This window comes from Salvia hispanica, chromosome 4 (assembly GCF_023119035.1).
Source record: "Salvia hispanica cultivar TCC Black 2014 chromosome 4, UniMelb_Shisp_WGS_1.0, whole genome shotgun sequence".
Classification (NCBI taxonomy): Eukaryota; Viridiplantae; Streptophyta; class Magnoliopsida; order Lamiales; family Lamiaceae; genus Salvia; species Salvia hispanica.
The window spans coordinates 40,204,160-40,223,317 of record NC_062968.1 but is presented as its reverse complement, the minus strand read 5'-3'; the positions used below and the strand labels follow the sequence as shown (position 1 = coordinate 40,223,317).

The window sequence follows — 19,158 nt, the reverse complement described above, 5'->3', positions numbered from 1 at the left end:
CCACGCCAAGCTGTTTCCAAGACGAAGACACTGGTGGTAATAGCTATCGGATGTAATCTCAATAGGACGATTTCCATGATCGTATCAACGGATCTTGATGCACGGCTTCCATGATCGTATCACAAATGTCCTCAAGGTTTGAATTGAGGAAAACGTTCCTGGACATCGTGAAGGAATTCCCAAGTAGCATCCTCTGGAAAAGAGTTCGACCAATGGACCAAAACCTGGGTGGCTGGCTGATTACCGCGTTTAACCAAGCGGCGTTCAAGTATCTGAATCGGCTCAATGAAGGTAGAGTTACCCATGGTGGGCAATGTGCCATGCAGCTGAGACAAAGGGCCCATCTTCTTCTTCAATTGAGACACATGGAAGTCGGAGTGGATCCTAGCATTGGTCGGCAAGGAGATCTTATACGCAACCTCCCCAAACTTATCAACCACCTTAAATGGGCCAAAGTATCTCGGGCTGAGCTTATGAAATTGTCTATCACAGAGAGTGTTCTGGCGATAAGGTTGGAGCTTCAAATAAACCCAATCACCTATAGCAAAACGTCGGTCAGAGCGGTGTTTATCATGCTGCTGCTTCATGCGGCGTTGTGCACGACCGAGATGGAATTTGAGGACATCCATCACTGCTCCCTCGCTAGTAGGCTCTCATTGACATCGTGCACTGAAGAATCGCCACGAAAATAAGGAATATGCAGGGGAGGTGGGTACCCGTACAAAGCTTCAAAAGGGGTCGTCTCAATAGCCGTGTGGAAGGAGGTGTTGTACCAGAATTCAGCCAAACTGATCCACTTGCTCCAGTTGGCTGGTTGATCCCCATACATACAACGGAGATAAGTCTCTAAGCAATGATTTACCACCTTAGTTTGGCCGTCGGACTGAGGGTGATAAGCAGTCGACAAATGCAACTCCACACCCTGAAGTTTAAAGAAATCCGTCCAAAATTGGCTGATGAAGACTCTATCGCGATCACTAATGAGTATAGTAGGAAGTCCATGGAGCTTAAAGACATGATCAAGGAAGGCTTGGGCCACTGTTAAGGCCGAGTAAGGATGAGTAAGACACATAAAGTGGGCGTACTTAGTGAGGCGATCAACCACCACCAAAATAGTGGATTTCCCATGAGATAAAGGGAGGCCTTCAATAAAGTCTAAGCTGACTTGAGACCAGGCAGCTTCAGGGATGGGAAGTGGTTGGAGAAGACCAGAGGATGCACTATTGTCATATTTAAAACGTTGGCAAGCATCACACTTATGAATGTAGTTTCTGATTTGTTTCTCCATATTAGGCCAGTAAAATAGAGAAGATAACCTCTTATATGTAGCAAGAATTCCAGAATGTCCCACTGCACTTGAGTTATGGAATAGTTCAATGATTTTTAGCCTTAGAGGTTGATCATTTCCCACCACCAATCTCCCTTTCCTTTGCAACTGACCTCCCAGCCAAGAGAACTTAGATTGAACTGCAGGGTTCTGCTTAGATTGAACTGCAGGGTTCTGCTGAAGCTCAGTGATCTGAGCCTTTAGTGAAGAATCAGTATCCCAACTAGCTTGAATCAAAGGATATATATCAGTAGAAATAGTAGTGATGGCCATACAGAATAAGTCAGAAGAATGCACTCTAGAGAGTGCATCAGCAACCACATTCTCCACACCCTTCTTGTATGTGATCTCAAAATCAAAAGCCATCAATTTTGATAGTCAACTAAGTTGCCCAGGTGTTGTCAACTTCTGTTTCAGCAAATGACCCAAGGTTTTATGGTCAGTTCTCACTTCAAAAGGCTTTGAGCTTAAGTAATGACTCCAGTATGTCACTGCAAAGACAATAGCAAGCAATTCCTTGTCATACACAGATAATCCCCTATTCTTTGAGGAAAGTGTCTTGCTAATAAAAGGATGATTGTTTTGCATCAAAACAGCTCCTATTCCGTAGCTTGAGGCATCGGTTTCAATTACAAATGGAATAGAAAAGTCTGGCAGGGCAAGTACTGGTGGAGACATCATAGCCAGCTTCAAGGCTATAAAGGAATTACTAGCATCCTCATTTCAGTTGAAGGCATCCTTGCGAAGTAGATCAGTAAGAGGTCTGCAAATGATGCCATAATTCTTTATGCATTTTCTATAATATCCAGTAAGCCCAAGAAAACCCCTAAGCTTAGAAACATCCGAGGGTATAGGCCAATCTTGCATAGCTTGCACCTTCTTTGGGTCAGTAGAAACACCCTTCTCAGAAATGATATGGCCAAGATACTCAATCTGGTCTCTAGCAAATTCACATTTGCTGGCTTTAGGAAATAGAGAATGCTCCTGTAGCTTCTGGAAGACCTGCTGAAGATGACCAAGATGAACTTCTACATCCTTACTATACACCAAAATATCATCAAAGAAGACTAGAACAAACTTCTCAGAAAAGGTCTGAATACATCATTCATTAAACTCTGAAATGTTGCAGGAGCATTGGTAAGGCCAAATGGCATTACTGCAAACTCATAATGGCCATCATGAGTCCTAAAAGCAGTTTTAGGAATGTCTTGCACCTCCATTCTGATTTGGTGGTAACCAGCCCTCAAATCGATTTTAGAAAAAACAGTAGCCCCTCTCAATTCCTCCAAGAGCTCATCAATGAGAGGAATATGATATTTATCCTTAATAGTGAGTTTATTCAACCTTCTGTAATCAACACACATCCTCCATGTTCCATCTTTCTTCTTGACTAGTACCACCGGTGAGGAAAATGGACTAGAGCTTGGTTGAATAAAACCTTGTTGTAAGAGATCAGAGACCTGCTTTTCAATGATATTCTTTTGCAAGGCAGAGTGCCTATAAGGTCTTGAATTTACTGGAACAGCATCAGGGGCAAGGATGATTTTATGGTTGTGTGACCTCATAGGAGGCAGAGTAGTTGGCTCAGCAAAAACAGATTGCTACTCATCCAAGAGCATCTGGATAGCCTGAGGGATTTGCTTCTTCTCCTTGCTAGTTTTCTGGACAGTAAATAGCTCAGAATGCCCTTCATTATTCACTTGAATACAACACAGCTGAATACCTTCATTGTGAGCAAGGATTTTGTTCATTTCCGTCTCTGAAACAGCCTGTACAACCTGCTCATTGTGGCCTCCCCGCAGTAAGTGTCTCCTCCCATTCAAAGTGAAATCCATGGTTAAGTTCTTGAAGTTCCACTGGATATCACCTAATGTCTCCAACCACTGAATTCCCAACACCATATCACAACTTCCAAGGGGCAGGAGCAATACATCAGTGACAAATGTAGTTCCCCTCAGTGACCACTTCAGCCCTTTGCACATAGAATTACACACCAACCGGTTTCCATCAGCCACATCTACAAATACCGGGTTCACTCTAGTGAGTAATAGCCCCAGCTTCTTAACCACTTGCAGATCAAGGAAGTTGTGAGTACTTCCTGAGTCAATAAGTATATGGAGTGCCTTCCTTCCCATCCGGCCAGCAACTCTCATAGTTCTAAAGCCTCTTGAAGAAGAGCCATTGATAGCATGAATTGATATAAGAGGATTCTCCTCATCACATACATCCACATTGTTCAAATCAGTCTCAACTTCCACAGGATTCACACCATCATCAATCTCTAATAAGTATAATATTTTCCTACCAAAGCAGCGGTGACCACGCTCAAACTTCTCATCACAACCATAGCAAAGGCCCTTAGCCCGTTTATCAGCCATTTCTTCATCAGTCAATAAACGTCTAGATTTAAATGCAGGTACAGTAGGTGTAGGCAGCAGAGGATTAGTATTGTAAGCAGACTTAGCATCATTATGAACAAATTTCTTAGTAGGCTGAGAAAATCCCTCTCTGACCGGGGCAGACATATCTTGTAGCCTAGCTAAAGCATATGCGTGCACTAAGGTTTGAGGCATAAACATTCTCACAGCCTTTTGAACAAACGGTTTCAAGCCATTAATGAAGTGACTAATAGCATACGATTCAGATAAGGATACACGACCAAGCAGTAGTTCAAAGCGATCGTGATATTCAGCAAACGCACCTGTTTGTTTCAGTGCAAGGAGCTCAGTCATTGGATCGCCGAGCAATTGATCTCCAAATCGGCCTTCCAACGCTTGAAGGAACAGAGGTCATGGAGTAGACATAGCTCGATCTTGATACATAGACCAATTTTGGAAACACTGCAGAGCACGACCTTCAAAGTTGATTACCGCCAGCCTCACTTTCGATTCCTCCGGCGTCAGATCTACAGTGAAGAAATGGTCGCAACGCAGGATCCAACCAGCCAAATCCTCGCCGTTGAAGATAGGAAAGCCTGCCTTCGATTGCCTCGTAGCGAAGTATTGCTGTCGCGGTGGAGGACCGCCGACGAATTGCCCTGCAGGAGCTCCCCCGACGAATTGCCCAGCGGGAACACCATTAGTAGCCGAAGCAAAACGAGTCAGGATCTCGTTCTGTTGGAGTTGCAGAGCGAGAAGTTCCTCTCGAAATTCCTTCATAGAGAGATCACGCGCATCATTAGAGTGATCGCGGATCTTATCAAGCTCTTCACGCTTCCGATCGGATTCCGCCACCTTCGCAGAGAAGTCAGCCATGACGGCCGTGAGCATCTCCTCCAAGCGACGGAAGTCGCTAGAGCGAGTCTCCACCATCACAGGAGCTGGATCGGTTAGTCTGATACCACTTGGTGCAGAATTGGGGTTGCCGGAAGAGAGAACGGCCACCGGAATTGCACCCACACGAATTGAAGTACACGGAGAAGATAGGAGAGGAGAAGCTGGGGAATTTTGCATTAATTCGAATTCATGAGCTTACAAATGAAATGGAAAACAACTTATATAGCTGCATTTACAACTAATTAAAGATCTAGATGTAACAAACTCTATGCTATGTGTTGGTATTCAGCTTCGCAACATACTTCACGCGTGTGCATGTGTCCATGCACATGTTTATTTCATTTAACACTTCAGCATTTATTTCCTATTTTCTTACTTTCTTCTATCATGCATCAGACAAATCGCAGTATACATATTGCACACATGCACACATACATCATACACGCAATACATACTATATGCACTTAAATCAATTGAAGTTTTCTCTCTTTTTTTTCACATTTCCCTTATGTTAGTTCCTTATTTTTTCTTCTCATTGTTCTAATGTTATGTATTTTCTATTTTCAATTAGTATTTAATATTTTTGTTTTTTTGTGTTTTTTTTTCAGTCATATATTTTACGTCAATCTATTATTATTATTATTATTTTCTATTTTTATTGTTACGTCTTTGTTCTTTATTGTAAATAATTAATTTGATTATTTATTTCTTTCTTTGTCATCTACATAAAATTTCATTAGGTGGTGTGTGTGTATATATAGTGTGTATGTTTAAAATGTCTGTATTGTGTGTGTAGTGTGGTAGTGTGCGTTGTGTGCATTATGTGTTTGGTTGTATAGTGAAATGAGTGTGCGCTATGTGTGTGTACATGTTTGTGTGCGTAACTAGTCCACACAAATCTGTAACTCCCGACGGTCACACCAACCATGATGAGGTGACATGACTAGACTGACCATTTCTTTGAATGCCCCTCCTGCAGTGGACTACGCTTACATATACGGTAGTATTGCATTCAGTTTGCACACCTCGTTTACATAACATATTATACAAAAGCTCTTTGCATCCTTTATCGTCAAAACCTTGTTCTTGCGAGAGCTCGTTTGGACTGAGGTGTTGCTATGAACTAGACGAGATCATTTATCTTTGGGGACGATCTGCCTAAATTGATAGCATTATCAGAGCACATCTCGCCTTATGGACTGTTTTAATTTATTGTATTTTATTTTATTTTTGTAGTCCGTCCTTCTCTATTTTGGGTTGTATTACGCCCAATAATTGTTTCTATATTCAGCTTTCCAAACATGCTTTTGGTCCTAAGTTGGACATACTGAGTAAATAGTTGGATTAAGTGAGCTAATGCAGTTATATGTTTGATTTGAAGTATCTAAGTATTGAAGTTCGTTGTTGTCTTCCTGAGTTATTGTTAAGTATGAGTTTGCATGCTTCTTGAAGATTAGGTTTTGTTTTCTTACCATGTAATTAAGCTAGGTTGAATTCTACTTAGTGGAGGCTCATAATGAAAATCCCTAGTTTTCCCCTTCTAACATCAATGGAAGCATCTTGATTGATATTTTGGAAAGTGTATGCTTTCTATTTTTTTCAATCTAAGAAATTTATGTTTTGTTTTACTCCATCAAACTGATTGTAAGAATATCTTATAAGGTAGGTGAAAGTTGATGTCACAAACACAAGCAGGAGAGTAAGGTATCCATAGTGTGTAGGTACTGGAGTTGAGCTCTATAAAAGTTGCCTTAAAACTCTAAATCACATTCCTAATTCTATACATAAACTTCAACGTTAAAATGATGCTGGTTAGGAATTGTAGTTACTTTTCAGATGATCCCACATGTTTGGTTTCTAGTTTTCTTTTTGAAAAAAATCTTTATAAATTTAAAATATAGTTATAAAATACATCAAACTCCCTCTGCCGAACATGGGGTTTTTGATGAACAAAACTAATGAAATGTTTGGAGTATCTCTATTCCTTGAGAAAAGGATTTTGTCATTATCTACATAAATGATCTTTCTCCCGCGTTCAGCTATAGCAAGAACCCCCAAATATAGAGCTGCTTGTCGTTCCAATCTAGTTCCAATAATGCATTTCTCAAACCGAAAAGTGTAACTGTCTGGCGTTGCATATTAGAACTCACTAAAGCTCTGTTCGCATCATTATGTTCAATAAAGGGAACGAGGGGAGCTCCAATAGAAAAATATTGGAAGGGATTAATTACTTCGAAGATGAACCCATTCTAAGTTAATTAAGTTGTATAAGTATATATTAGTGGGACTTGGACACATGAATATGTCACGAGAGACAGTGTTGGCTGTTGTTGCTCTCATTAACTAATATTCCCTTCGTTCCAAGTTAATTGATTTATAGGAGTATTACATTTCATAACGTCCCAAATTATATGACTCATTTCATATTTTGGTAAAAGTGAGCTACTTCCCATGTTCCCACATAATAGTCTTCTCTTTCTATTTTAGTCCCTCCAATATAATTAGTCTACTTTTATTTTTTGACATTTTTTCTCTTACGTGGTAGACCTCATTCTTCACTAACAATTCTAAAATTATTTGTTCTTCTACTTGTCTCTTATTTTACTAATTTCAAATTAAAATTCAAGCCGGTCTCCAAAGTTTCCATTCCTATAAAAAAGAGAGAATATTATGTTATGTATTACTTCATCGTCTCTTCTACATTATTATCTCTCTTTTTCAGTTTATTAATTTCTTGGATTTTATTCTTTCTCGTATTTATCTCAATAATTACGTATTTCTTATTTTTAATGTCGAGAGAAAAGGAGAATTATGAGTTGTAAAGCAATACAACTGGATGTTAGAATAAAAGTTGCGTATAAAATAATTAAATGAAGTGTTTTAAGTGGTGAATTCCCAATATAATTAGCTGTTTATCGGAAGTTAAAAAAGGTTTGTTTATTGCAATTGCGTTTGGTAGGGTGCTGGGAGATAGCCCCACCCTGCCGCATTAGGTTGGCTTATCTCCATCTCAATTTCATAGGAATCTTCTGTTTCTCCACTCCGTAGGCCGTAGCCGTCGTCGTGGGCAAAGGTTTAACCATATTCCTCACTAAAACCCTCTCATCTTCTTCATTTTTTGCATTGTTTAACCTAATAATACTTCTTCCCCTTCTCTCAGATAAAGCCTTATGGGGAATTGCTTTGCTAAGGTATGCTCTTCTTAAATTAGGTTTCTATGCTTTCCTCTTTCCTTTTTTTTAATCTAAAAATGTAATCTTGCAGCGTTATAATGATGGGGATGAGTCCGATCACAATGTTGAATTCACTGGTGGAAATGTGCATCTCATCACTACCAAGGAATCTTGGGAACAAAAGCTTGATGAAGCAAACAAAGATGGAAAGCTTGTGAGTATCTGCTTCACCTCACTAAATTCCATCCATATGTGGAATTTGGCTTTAGGTTTTTTATTTGCCTTTGTACATCATTTAGCTCTCAGTTAACATCTTGTAGCTCTCAATTAACAGAAACAATCATTTAATTGCTACTACTTAATTTTAATCTCCTTAAGTAGGACTTTATTCCCTAAACAATTCCATCCTTGTTATTTTCGTTGCTCTTGCTTCCTTTTTTTGGCTTAGGTGTGATAAATTAATCTATTACAATCACGCCTCGTACGTTGTTGTTGTAGTATAAAGTATCAACGTTGTCGTCATCTTCCCTCGTAATGGTGTGTTTGAGTTACACAAAGGAGAATAAGGATGTAGTTAGTTAGTGTCTACGTTGTTGTTTGGATCATAATGATCAATGAAATAGCTTCTTTATTTGTCTTGATACAAAAGTGCAACTCATACAAACAACTCCATACTTATTATTTTACTTGCTCTTGCTTTTTTTTTTTTTTTTTTTTTTTTTTTTGCTTAGGATTGATTAATTAATCTAATACAATCACGCCTCGTACATTATTGTAGTAGTATCAAGTATCAACTTCCTCGTCGTCTTCCCTAGTAATGGTGTGCTTGGGTTACAGAATGTATAAGAAGGATGCAGTTAGTTAGTGTCTACGTTGTTGTTTGGCACATAATGATCACTGAAATAGCTTCTTTATTTGTGTTGATACACAAGTGCAACTCATCCATATGGTCACTAAAAATTAGGACTATATGTAAACATAAATGGCAGAAGTGACTAGTTTTAGTATCTGTGGTTTTACTCCAACCACCATAATTGACTTAAATGTGGAAGCTCGGAGCACTTGTGGTTCCTAACATGGATTTAATCATATGACAGGTGGTAGCCAATTTCAGCGCTACATGGTGTGGCCCTTGTAGAATAATTGCACCTTTCTTCGTCGAGCTGTCTGAGAAACACCCTTCAATAATGTGTCTCACAGTCGATGTAGATGAACTAACAGTAAGTTTCTGCTCCTACATGATCAAAAATGACAGGTCATGCAATAGCTCTGATATGGTATGAGGTTTGTTGTTTGCTTCTCAGGAATTCAGCACATCATGGGATATAAAGGCAACTCCGACCTTCTTCTTCCTCAAAGACGGTCAGCAAATCGACAAACTCGTGGGTGCAAATAAACCAGAACTAGAGAAGAAATTGATTGCCATACTAGATTCACTGGCACCACCATGCCCAACATAGTTTCTTCCTGCCATTAAGCTCAAGGAATTGGTATACCTTCTCTTTTCCTTGTCATTTTCGACATATAAATTGTAAATCCAAAAGAGGTATATTTTGTTTATGTACCGCTAGAATCATGTATGTGTGAGATATTCAGGATTTGGTTATTATAACATACTCCTAAAGAGTGTATTTTGTCATCCCAACGTCCCATCAATCCCCCCGGTGTTGTTAGGGGTCCGGGGTGCGCCGAGGCGAGTATGTAAAATCCCGGGGTGCAATAAGCCAATAATAGTTCGAACACTGCACACCCCAACTTATTTAATGTACTCCCTCCGTCCTAGAAAAGTATGAACGTTTAGTTCCGTAATGTATAATTGGTAAAGGGAAAAAGATAAAGAGTATTGTAAGTAATGTTAGTGGTGAGTGAGGTCCATATCATCCGTGGTGTAATTTAATGACATAAATTGTAAATAAAATAATGTATAGGGGAAAAGTGTTGTTTAACTATTTTAAAATTAAAAAGTTCATAATTTTTAGAGGCGGATTAAAAAGAAAGTAATTCATGCACTTAAAAACATTCGAATTTTCAATTAATCCTAATAAATGCATCTTGAAGACCTAAAACTGTGCATCAATTACAGACTGAAACTTTTCAAACATATAAACATATTTAGGTTAGTTACTTCATCTTCTTTAGCAGAAAACCCTCATTCCCCCAAGCCTCGCCCCAGTGTGCACCTCTCTCGTCCCAGCCTCCCCGGGCCCAGGTGGTTGGGACAATGGCTGCCGAGCCCAGTGTGCCTGCTCTCCGGGTGCGCTTTTAACAACACTGCATCACCCCTTCTTACAAACTGGAATATTTTGTACTCTAATTGCAAATAGGTAACATGACATTCGGTAATAATATGTCATGTATATATATATGATGTGAAGTGTTTGCAAGATTATTCAATCTGCCAAACAATGTGTTTTTGCTGCTAATTTTCAAACCCTTGACGTATGACGAAAGAGAAAAATTCTCGAAATTGCAATGATTCAGTATTCATCTTATCCTATAGTTTTTTTTTTTTTTTTTATGGATAAATGAATTTAAATTTAAATATCAGGTTAAAACCATAATGTGATCCTATATTTCCGATTAGATTTAAATATCAGGTTAAAACCATAATGTGATCCTATATTTCCGATTAGATGACTTGTTCCCATATTTAACAACTTTCACTCAGGCACGTCATCACATATAATAACATACAATCTCTACCAAAGGGGAGTGATCAATTGCTAACTCATCATTTAATTGCTAACTACAACTAATTTAAGGCCATAGAATTTTAGAAAATGTGCGGTCTACAATTTGCCACGTGTAATTTTCATTTTTATTAATAAAATAAAAAAAGATTAAAAAAAACGCCAAATTAGGGTATTAGATGAAAATGTCAATATAGTGTTTCGGAAATATCAACACAATGCTGTGAGAATGTCAACACGATGCTTTAAGAATGTTAACCCATTGCTTATATTGACATTCTACATGTATTATATTGACATATTTTATATAGTATGTTGACATTTCTGCTGTACGAAAAAATTGAAAAATTTTTAAATTTTTTTTCAAATTTTGACGTCGGAACATATGCATATATGATATCGTTGGAATCCTTATAAAATTATCTTTAATTTGATATATGTTATATGAATTTAAAGTTTTGGGATTTCTTTTAAAAGTTAGTTATAACTAAACATGTAGTTAGTTGACATTAATACCCATATTGATATTTTATGAAATTAATCCTATGGCTTTATTTACGTTTTTTGTTTTTTGTTGATCGTATTAAGATTTCTTGATTGATGATCTAGACCCTTAATTTGAATATCTAATGACTATTATTTAGTTGTAATTAGCAATTAGGTATTGAGTTAGCAATAGAACACTCCCCCTCTGCCAAATCCACTTTATATCTAAATTCTATTATTACAACACAACTATATTGGGCGAAAACAAAGGAACAAATTATTGTTACACAATCTTTCAGTATGGATAAAGTTTTGTAAAATGTTTTGGGCTCAAACAGATACACGAGATATAAATATAAATAAATATTCAAGTAGAAGATTAAAAATAAGATACAACAAAAAAATTACAAATAAAGAAAACCTCTTCCCGCAGTTATAGGAATACCATGAGTAAAGGGCAAAGCAAAGTTGTTGCTCATATCATATCACCTCCCTTTGGGATTCATTATCTGAGAAAATACAGCGCTCGGAGTTAGCCCGTCCGAGTCTTCACTTGCAAGGCTGCGCCCACCAATGCTCATCGACAATCCGCTGCTCTTCGAATCTGTGATGTTTCCATCAAAGCCCGAGGATGAATCAGGGTCCTTCTTCCCCTTGCATGTGATGTCGTATGAGTCGACATCTATCTCGCCAAGACCCTTCCCGCTCTCCTCTGCACTCTCCTGCAGCTGCAGCGCAAATTCAAGGTTCCACAGGACGTCCCCCATGGAAGGCCGGTCCGTTCCAATGTCGGACACGCACTTGACTGCTGTCTCAGCAAATTTCTTGAAGCATTCTGGAGCTATCTTTCCCTTTAGGTAGGGATCCATTATCTGGTCGAGGATGCCTTTCTTGTAACAGTGCTGAGCCCACTCGGCCAAGCTGACTTGTTCTTTGGGAAGTGCAGGGTTTAGAGCTGGCCGAGCACATATGATCTCAAACAGAACAACCCCGTAGGAGTAAACATCAGATTTTTCAGTCAGTTGTTGGCGCCTGAAGTACTCCGGATCCAGATAACCGAAGCTTCCCTTAACAACGGTGCTGACGTGTGTATGGTCCAGTGACGGGCCAGTTTTTGAGAGACCGAAATCTGAGACCTTAGCCACCCACTTCTCATCCAAGAGAATATTAGTTGTCTTGACATCACGGTGAATGATTGTATGTTTGGCGCCAGTGTGCAGATAGTGTAAGCCACGAGCAGCACCTATGCAAATCTCAAGCCTCTGTTTCCACGGCAAGGGGGGCTTCTGGGTCTTGTATAGATGCTCACGAAGGGTTCCATATGCCATGTAATCATATACGAGGATCATTTCACAGTTCTCTTCACAGTACCCAATGAGGGAAACCAGGTGACGGTGGCGAAGCTTTGACAGCATTTCAATCTCAGTTTGGAATTCATGAATACCTTGTTCCGAAAGAGGGTTCCCACGCTTAATTGCCACCTTCGTGCCACTATCAATCTCTCCACGGTAGACTTTTCCAAAACCTCCAACCCCAAGCAGGAGAGCCTCATCAAAGTTGTGAGTGGCAGACTTGATCTCAGCAATAGAAAAGTGTCGGCAAAGATTTGATGGCAGGGAGGAGGCGTAACTGCCTGTGGTGTTTGTCTTTGCAGAACTGGAAGAATGAGAATTTCCATACAAGGACAATGGAAGCCAGCCATCACTAGTGCTAGAATCCTTCTTCTGCCTCCGGCGTTGGACAACTACACAGACAATCAGACCAAGAACAAGAAGTGCAGCAATTCCACCACCAACCGCTCCTCCAATAATAGCTTTGTTATCTTTACCAGATCCAGAGGACTGGTTAATCAATAAATCATCTGGTGTCTGTGGAAGAGGTTGTGGGTTGACACCAGCAAGATTACCAGTTGTATCATTTATTTTAAATATTTCGACTCCATTCAAGATAGCATCATAGTACTGGGGCTTCATAGAAGTGAAAGGATGCAATGCAAGCCAAAAGTCCTGCCGGGGAGCCCCATTAGGAACAAAGACAATATAGTCCTTGTGTATGGGGATTCCATTACCACCTGCCCAAGCAATCACATCTGCCTGCTCCTCTGCAGTCTGATTATTCATGAAGATACTAAAAACTCTTTGATTTACCTTGGTTATGACATCTGTAACTTCGCAGAAGTGAAGCCTAACTAGGTAAGAGAATCCAGAATCAATATCGAAGAGCCAAGTTAAGTTGTAATTCTGGTTGATAGATGAATTTGGGCCCATTGATCTCAGGGTGCTGTATACATCAAGAGGGGCAATGTAGGTTGGGGTGTCAGGAGGATATGCAATCGTCGTGTTATCAGGAACCTCTGTAACCCCATTTGCTGCACCAAAGATATAATATGAATCATCACGCCATGATCTGAACAGACCTGTATCACCAGATGAGGAAATGTCATTTCCACCCACATTCAGCCGGTAAACGTTCTCCAGCGCTGTGCTGTTGTCAATATTGAACCCAGTGGACTGACCAACGACAATTGCAGTCTCACCCGGGCTGTAAATATCCGGATGAGAAATGACCTCAATCCCATTGACGAATGCATACGAGTTGGATGCATTCGGAGATGGGGTGAATGTGACATTCAACACTTGATCCGGGACATTTACAGAGAACTCCTTCATCAAATAGTCGTAATTCAGAGCCTCCGTGGTCAGAGCAGCACTAAAGTTCCTCATCAGGGTATATTCTCCAGAAGTTACTGAGAAGACAGCATCCGAAGCATTTAGGCCATTATACGACGCAGGATAGAAATGCAAGCGCAAGAACTTGCGACCGGAGGCCACTGGGAAGCTGTAGGTGAAGGAGGATTGAAAAATCCGCGCAGACATGTAAGGAACCTCCGGCACAGACGGTTTCTGTACCGATGCGGTTGCAGTTTGAGACTTGGTACTTGACAGAGCAAACTTTGACCCAATGTCCGATGTCCATTTCCGGCCATCGGTGTCCGCCGAATCAGGAGGACCTCCACAGTTCAAGAAGATCTTATCCGTCGGTGAGTAATCAGCTGCTGAAGCTACATCAATCAAAAATACCACCAACACAACCACAAGCTTATTGCTGTTCTTCATAGATGATGGCTGGAAAAGCCTAGAAATTAGCCACCTATTTTCTGCAAAAATTAAATTGAACTACATCAATCCCTAACCTCTATTCCAACCACACCAATAGATCTATAAACTGCTCAAAATCATCCCAAACATAAACATATTATTGATTATAATTCAACATTACTGCAATGCTCAGAACTCAGCTCTCAACTTCACAAGCATAAAATTCAATACATTAAACTTAAAATACAACTTTAAGATCTAACAACAGGTCAGCTCCACAAGAAATTAAAACATTCTCGCAAATAAAAAAAAAAGGATATGTAGCGTAATTTCACAGATCCAGAAGAAATCCAGCTCAAAAGCAAGCTCGAAGCAAATTAAAAACGAAGAAGCAATAATAAATACCTGAAAAATCAGCGGCAGAACTCCAAAAATGCGAGCATTCGGCAAGAAATGGAAAGTGACAAAAATTAAAAAACCAGCAGAGATAATCTGAGCTTGCAGATGCTGAAGTTGAATGTGGACGTTTTAGAGAGAGAAATATGATTACAATAAAACAGGATAGAGAGAGGTTAAATACAAAAATGTTTTTATATTTGAGATTTGAGATGACAGTTAGCGCTATAGAATTCATTTTTCCTAATTCCTAATACATTATCTGTCATAATTTAATAAAATAATCTTATATATATAAATGATGGTTAAATAATAGTAGAATTATTTTATTAAGTTGTGAATGTGGATTAGGAATGGTGTAAGAAAAATGAATCAGGAAATCCATTCCGCCCAGGATTAGCAGTTAATGAATTAGTTTAAGCGATGACGTGTAAGCTTATTTTATATTTACAGCAGTTGAAATAATTGACATAGATATTAAATGTTTTGGAGTCGTGTATTTATTGGGTTGGTAAATTATCTTTATTGCAGCAAGTGGAAGAGCAAATTGATATCTAGTTTATTTTCAAGTTTTGTAGTTTGTATACTTCATTATAAAATATTAGTTTAATGGAGTATTTTAGAGTTCGGCATTATGATTTTTAAAAAATGGAATAAATTGATTGTGGTTGGATGAATAGCGAACGCGTCAAAAACAGAAGAAAGGGTGGGCCCAGTTTTGATTAACGCGGTTTTTGTTTTGTGTACACCAATTTTTATTTAGATCAAATATGAAAGAAAACCCAAATTATAAAATGAATTAAACAAAACATTTATATAGGTATATTTATAAAGTCTAAAATGAGTGGAATTTAGGTAAGAGTGAGTTGTGCAATGGTTGTTAAGTGGGCCCTGATAAGTGAAGGAACTCACGTTGTGATGTGGGTCCCATTCCCATACATGGGACCACCCTCACCGCCTCTTCCTTATTTACTTATTCCATAGAACTAGATGGCTCGGTCACAATTTTGATGTATCATATTTGATTGCAGAATTTTTAATATATATTTTTATTTAATAATTAAATAATCACAAAAAAATGTAATAAAAATGAGAAAAAAATGAAAATAAAGTAAAATATAAAGAATTGAGCTTGTTGGAATTTTGATTCGGGGGTATGACTGTGACATAAAGCTTTAAAGTGTAAAATCGATCAGTTTTCTTCTATTTTACTAATTTAAAATATTTGAATGTCTTAGAGCATCCACATCCGTGCTCTTTGGTAAGAGCACGGACGTGGCCCAAACCCACTTTTACTCCCTGCTCTTAGACAAGAGCACAACACTCATATCCATGCTCTTCCGCAAGGACATGCTCAAGGGTCTCACCATTCCATTATTTAATTTAAAGAAAAACATTACCATAATATTAAAATGTATTAAAGTTACCCGGATTACTATTACAAATTAAAATAAATTAAAAATTACATAATTAAAATCCTAAAAATTTAAAATTACATAACTAAAATCCTAAAAATTTAAAATTACATAATTAAATTCATAAAATTAAAAAAACCCACTACGCGTTGCCGAATTTCGTCAAAATGTGTTTGATTAGGTCTTCTTGTAGCCCATTGTGGATTCTGCTACCGCGCATTGTGTGTCTTGTTTCGATCCTCTCGCCCACCGTCGTATGCACACCTCGGCGTGGGGGAGACCTCGTGGTTGAGCTTCCGGCTTCATCCTCGTCGTTAAAGTTAGCCGCCCTCGGACCTTCATCAGCTATAATCATATTGTGCAAGATAATACACGTGTATATGATGTCGGCAATATTCTTAACGTACCACAGCCGAGACGGGGCCTTTACAATGTTGAATCGGGCTTGAAGGACCCCAAAAGCTCTTTCGACGTCTTTCCGAGCAGCCTCTTGACGTTGCGCAAAAAGAATCTGTCTCGGGTCTTGCGAATTGCTGAACGTCTTCACGAAAGTCAACCACAGTGGGTAGATACCATCGGCTAGATAGTAACCCATGTGGTATGCATTTCCGTTGAAATTGAAGTCGGTTGCCGGTGCTACACCATTCAAAACATCATTGAAGAGTGGTGAAGAATAGAGCACGTTCAAGTCGTTGTTGGATCCGGCAACACCGAAATATGCATGCCAAATCCATAGGCGATATTCGGCGACCGCTTCAAGGATAAGTGTTGGGCCACCGCCTTCATCGGGGCGGATCTCCTAATCCATTTTTCCTACACCTACACCTCTCACAACTTAATAAAATAATCTTATACATGTAAGTGATGGTTAAGTGATAGTGGGATTATTTCATTAAGTTGTGAGTGTGGATTAGGAATGGAGTAGGAAAAATGGATTAGGAGATCCACTCCGTACCACTGCACAGTTCGATTTTTGTATGAAGTGTCTCCATATATAATAAAATAGAAATATTTGGGTGTACAGTTATATCCCCTTGTTATACATTGGATTCGTTACTTTGGATCCGCTACTAAAGGCAACCCACGACAACTTTCACCAAAGCAAGAATCTAATGGCTCCACAAAACTAACAACACAAGAACTAGAATTGCATTCCTTAATATCCAATCTAAGTCGACAATAGATTAAAATGCAACCACAAAAGATTTTGAATAGATCTTCAAAAATGAAGAGGAATGCTCTCAAAAGAGTATTGGAGTTGTAGGGATCAGACCACTCGGGATTCGCTAATTACCGGGACCTCTTTTATTTGATTGAGTCTGAGATGGCTAATCTCAGAGATACAAGCCAATACAAGAGTGATACTAAGATTACACTCTACACTAGTACAAGGAATTACAATTGGAAGAACCCTAGACTAAGTTCAAGTATCACACAGAACTTGAGTCTTCATCTTCTTCAATGAATCCTGCACACTTAAGTAAAGATATTAGTAACACAAGAAACGATCCCGTAGGATCTAATATCCAGAACAGAACTAAGCAACTAAGAAAGAAACAGTAGGAATATGGCTCAGGTCACAACGGTGACTGCACTAGGCCAAGGACCTCCCCACTCATTTCTACCACAAGTCACAAAGAGAGAATCAGTCGAAAGAACTCAGGGACCAGAAACCTCAGTTTCACTGAGTACACAACCAACGTAGCCTCCTCACACAAGGATCAACACCAAACTCTTGGATCACTACTCAGCAACACAAGAACCTCGAAGAAACCTCCAGTCACCACCACATCCAACACAGAAGTTGGATGAAACCCTAGATCTGAGAAGGAATACACTAAGTCTCACTTCACTCAAGATCTGAACCGATGAACAGCTTTAGAACCAAGTATCAACGGTGAGAACAAAAGACTGGAGAAGATAGCCGGCGAACAAGGCCGGAATCTAGAGAGAGGTTAGAGAGAAGGCAGAGCAAAGGCGCAAGAGAGAGGGAGTTCTGGAATCGAATAATGTGTAACCGAAGAGTCAGTAGACTCATAACAAACACACACATTAATCCAACGGCTCAGAAGCACGATCCTTGTGGAGCTGCTACGTGGCATGCATCTGTGCCATCAAATAAGTAACAGGCCTGCAAAACCGGGCTGGACTTATTATTAACATTGGGCCACATATTAATTAAATGAGCAAGCCCAACATAATTAATATACAGGTCCAAAACACAAATAGTCCACATAATATTCAACATGAGTGTTTTTACAATATTATTCAAAGTTGCCATGTAAAAATCTTAACATGGGTATTTATACTAGAAATCTAAAAAGAGAAAAATAAAACAAATTTTGGTAAAAAATGAGCCATTTTGGGCAAATCGGCTGACCGAACGTTTTGCTAGGTGCCTGACGTCCGCCCGCGCAAACTTTCTAGACAAAAAACATGATACTCGACAAAAACGCCTGATCGGGCGTTTCTAGTTGGATAAAAGCCCCGACAGCGCATTTCTTTCTGCACTGCGCGACTTTCTTAAATTGGCTATAACTTCTTCTCTCGGACTTTGATTGGGGCGTGCAAGGTACTCATGCGAAGCCCTTTCGAAGACGAAGACAATGGTTATTGTAGAATCGAATTTGGACATATTGATAGGAAAATTACTGTTCGAAATCAGGCTCCAGTTCCACTTGGTTTCTCGTCAACCCATGACCCTCGATATCGTTGTATTCTATGATTGATAACACCCGGATTCACATCATCCTCTCCTTCTTTGTTATCCGGTTATTCGATTCTTCTTTCGGACACCCGATTTCACATCACACATGTTCCACGATCTGAAAGCTTGTATTAGGCTGTAAATAACCGATCTTAGGCTTTCATAACATGTGTTATTTCATTACATATATACGATAGTTGGTCCTAGTTGGAAGACGTTGCCCCTACTTTGGTGTGGAGATTCAACATTGCATGAAGGCCTACGGCTCGACTTAGTAATTAATCTTAGTTGCAGAATTTACTAATAAACATTTGGATTTTCTCTAGTTTACAGCTGGTAGTTTGGATTGTGTTTGATCAGATACACTATTTTCTCTTTCTGCCTTTATGTAAGATATTCTTACCATTTTATTAGCAAATTGTTCAACTTCTTATTGTTTTCATGTGTTAAGAGACCTCATATACTCCTACTTTAGTATTGATTTTTAACCTCAAGTGTTCCAGACAATTTTATACAATTTTCATTTATATTTCTTGTATGAAACTGAAATACATGAATACGTCTACCAGCTTTCTTAATTCTAATTTTGTA

General features: G+C 39.0%; 2 protein-coding genes across 2 annotated transcripts; one reads left to right on the top strand and one right to left on the bottom strand.

The window, feature by feature from the left end:
- Positions 1-7,532: 7,532 nt before the first annotated feature.
- LOC125222332 (thioredoxin H9-like) lies at positions 7,533-9,414 on the top strand. Its single transcript, XM_048124863.1, has 5 exons — positions 7,533-7,675; positions 7,763-7,793; positions 7,867-7,989; positions 8,873-8,995; positions 9,080-9,414. Exons 2-5 carry the CDS (start codon positions 7,773-7,775, stop codon positions 9,233-9,235), a joined length of 423 nt encoding a protein of 140 aa, XP_047980820.1. The 5' UTR covers positions 7,533-7,675; positions 7,763-7,772; the 3' UTR covers positions 9,236-9,414.
- Positions 9,415-11,157: 1,743 nt separating this feature from the next.
- On the bottom strand, positions 11,158-14,608 carry LOC125222328 (receptor-like protein kinase FERONIA). Its single transcript, XM_048124859.1, has 2 exons — positions 14,455-14,608; positions 11,158-14,108 (listed from the first exon to the last, which is right to left on the bottom strand). The coding sequence occupies exon 2, from the start codon at positions 14,065-14,067 to the stop codon at positions 11,437-11,439; it is 2,631 nt and encodes an 876-aa protein (XP_047980816.1). The 5' UTR covers positions 14,068-14,108; positions 14,455-14,608; the 3' UTR covers positions 11,158-11,436.
- Positions 14,609-19,158: the final 4,550 nt, after the last annotated feature.

What these genes read in the sequence shown, in the direction of transcription:
- LOC125222328 (XM_048124859.1), bottom strand. Translation starts at nt 14,067, where the DNA reads ATGAAGAACAGCAATAAGCTTGTGGTTGTGTTGGTGGTATTTTTGATT.
- LOC125222332 (XM_048124863.1), top strand. Translation starts at nt 7,773, where the DNA reads ATGGGGAATTGCTTTGCTAAG. An exon ending in TGGGGAATTGCTTTGCTAAG is followed by an intron (nt 7,794 to 7,866) that starts GTATGCTCTTCT and finishes GTAATCTTGCAG; the next exon opens with CGTTATAATGATGGGGATGA. An exon ending in CAAACAAAGATGGAAAGCTT is followed by an intron (nt 7,990 to 8,872) that starts GTGAGTATCTGC and finishes ATCATATGACAG; the next exon opens with GTGGTAGCCAATTTCAGCGC.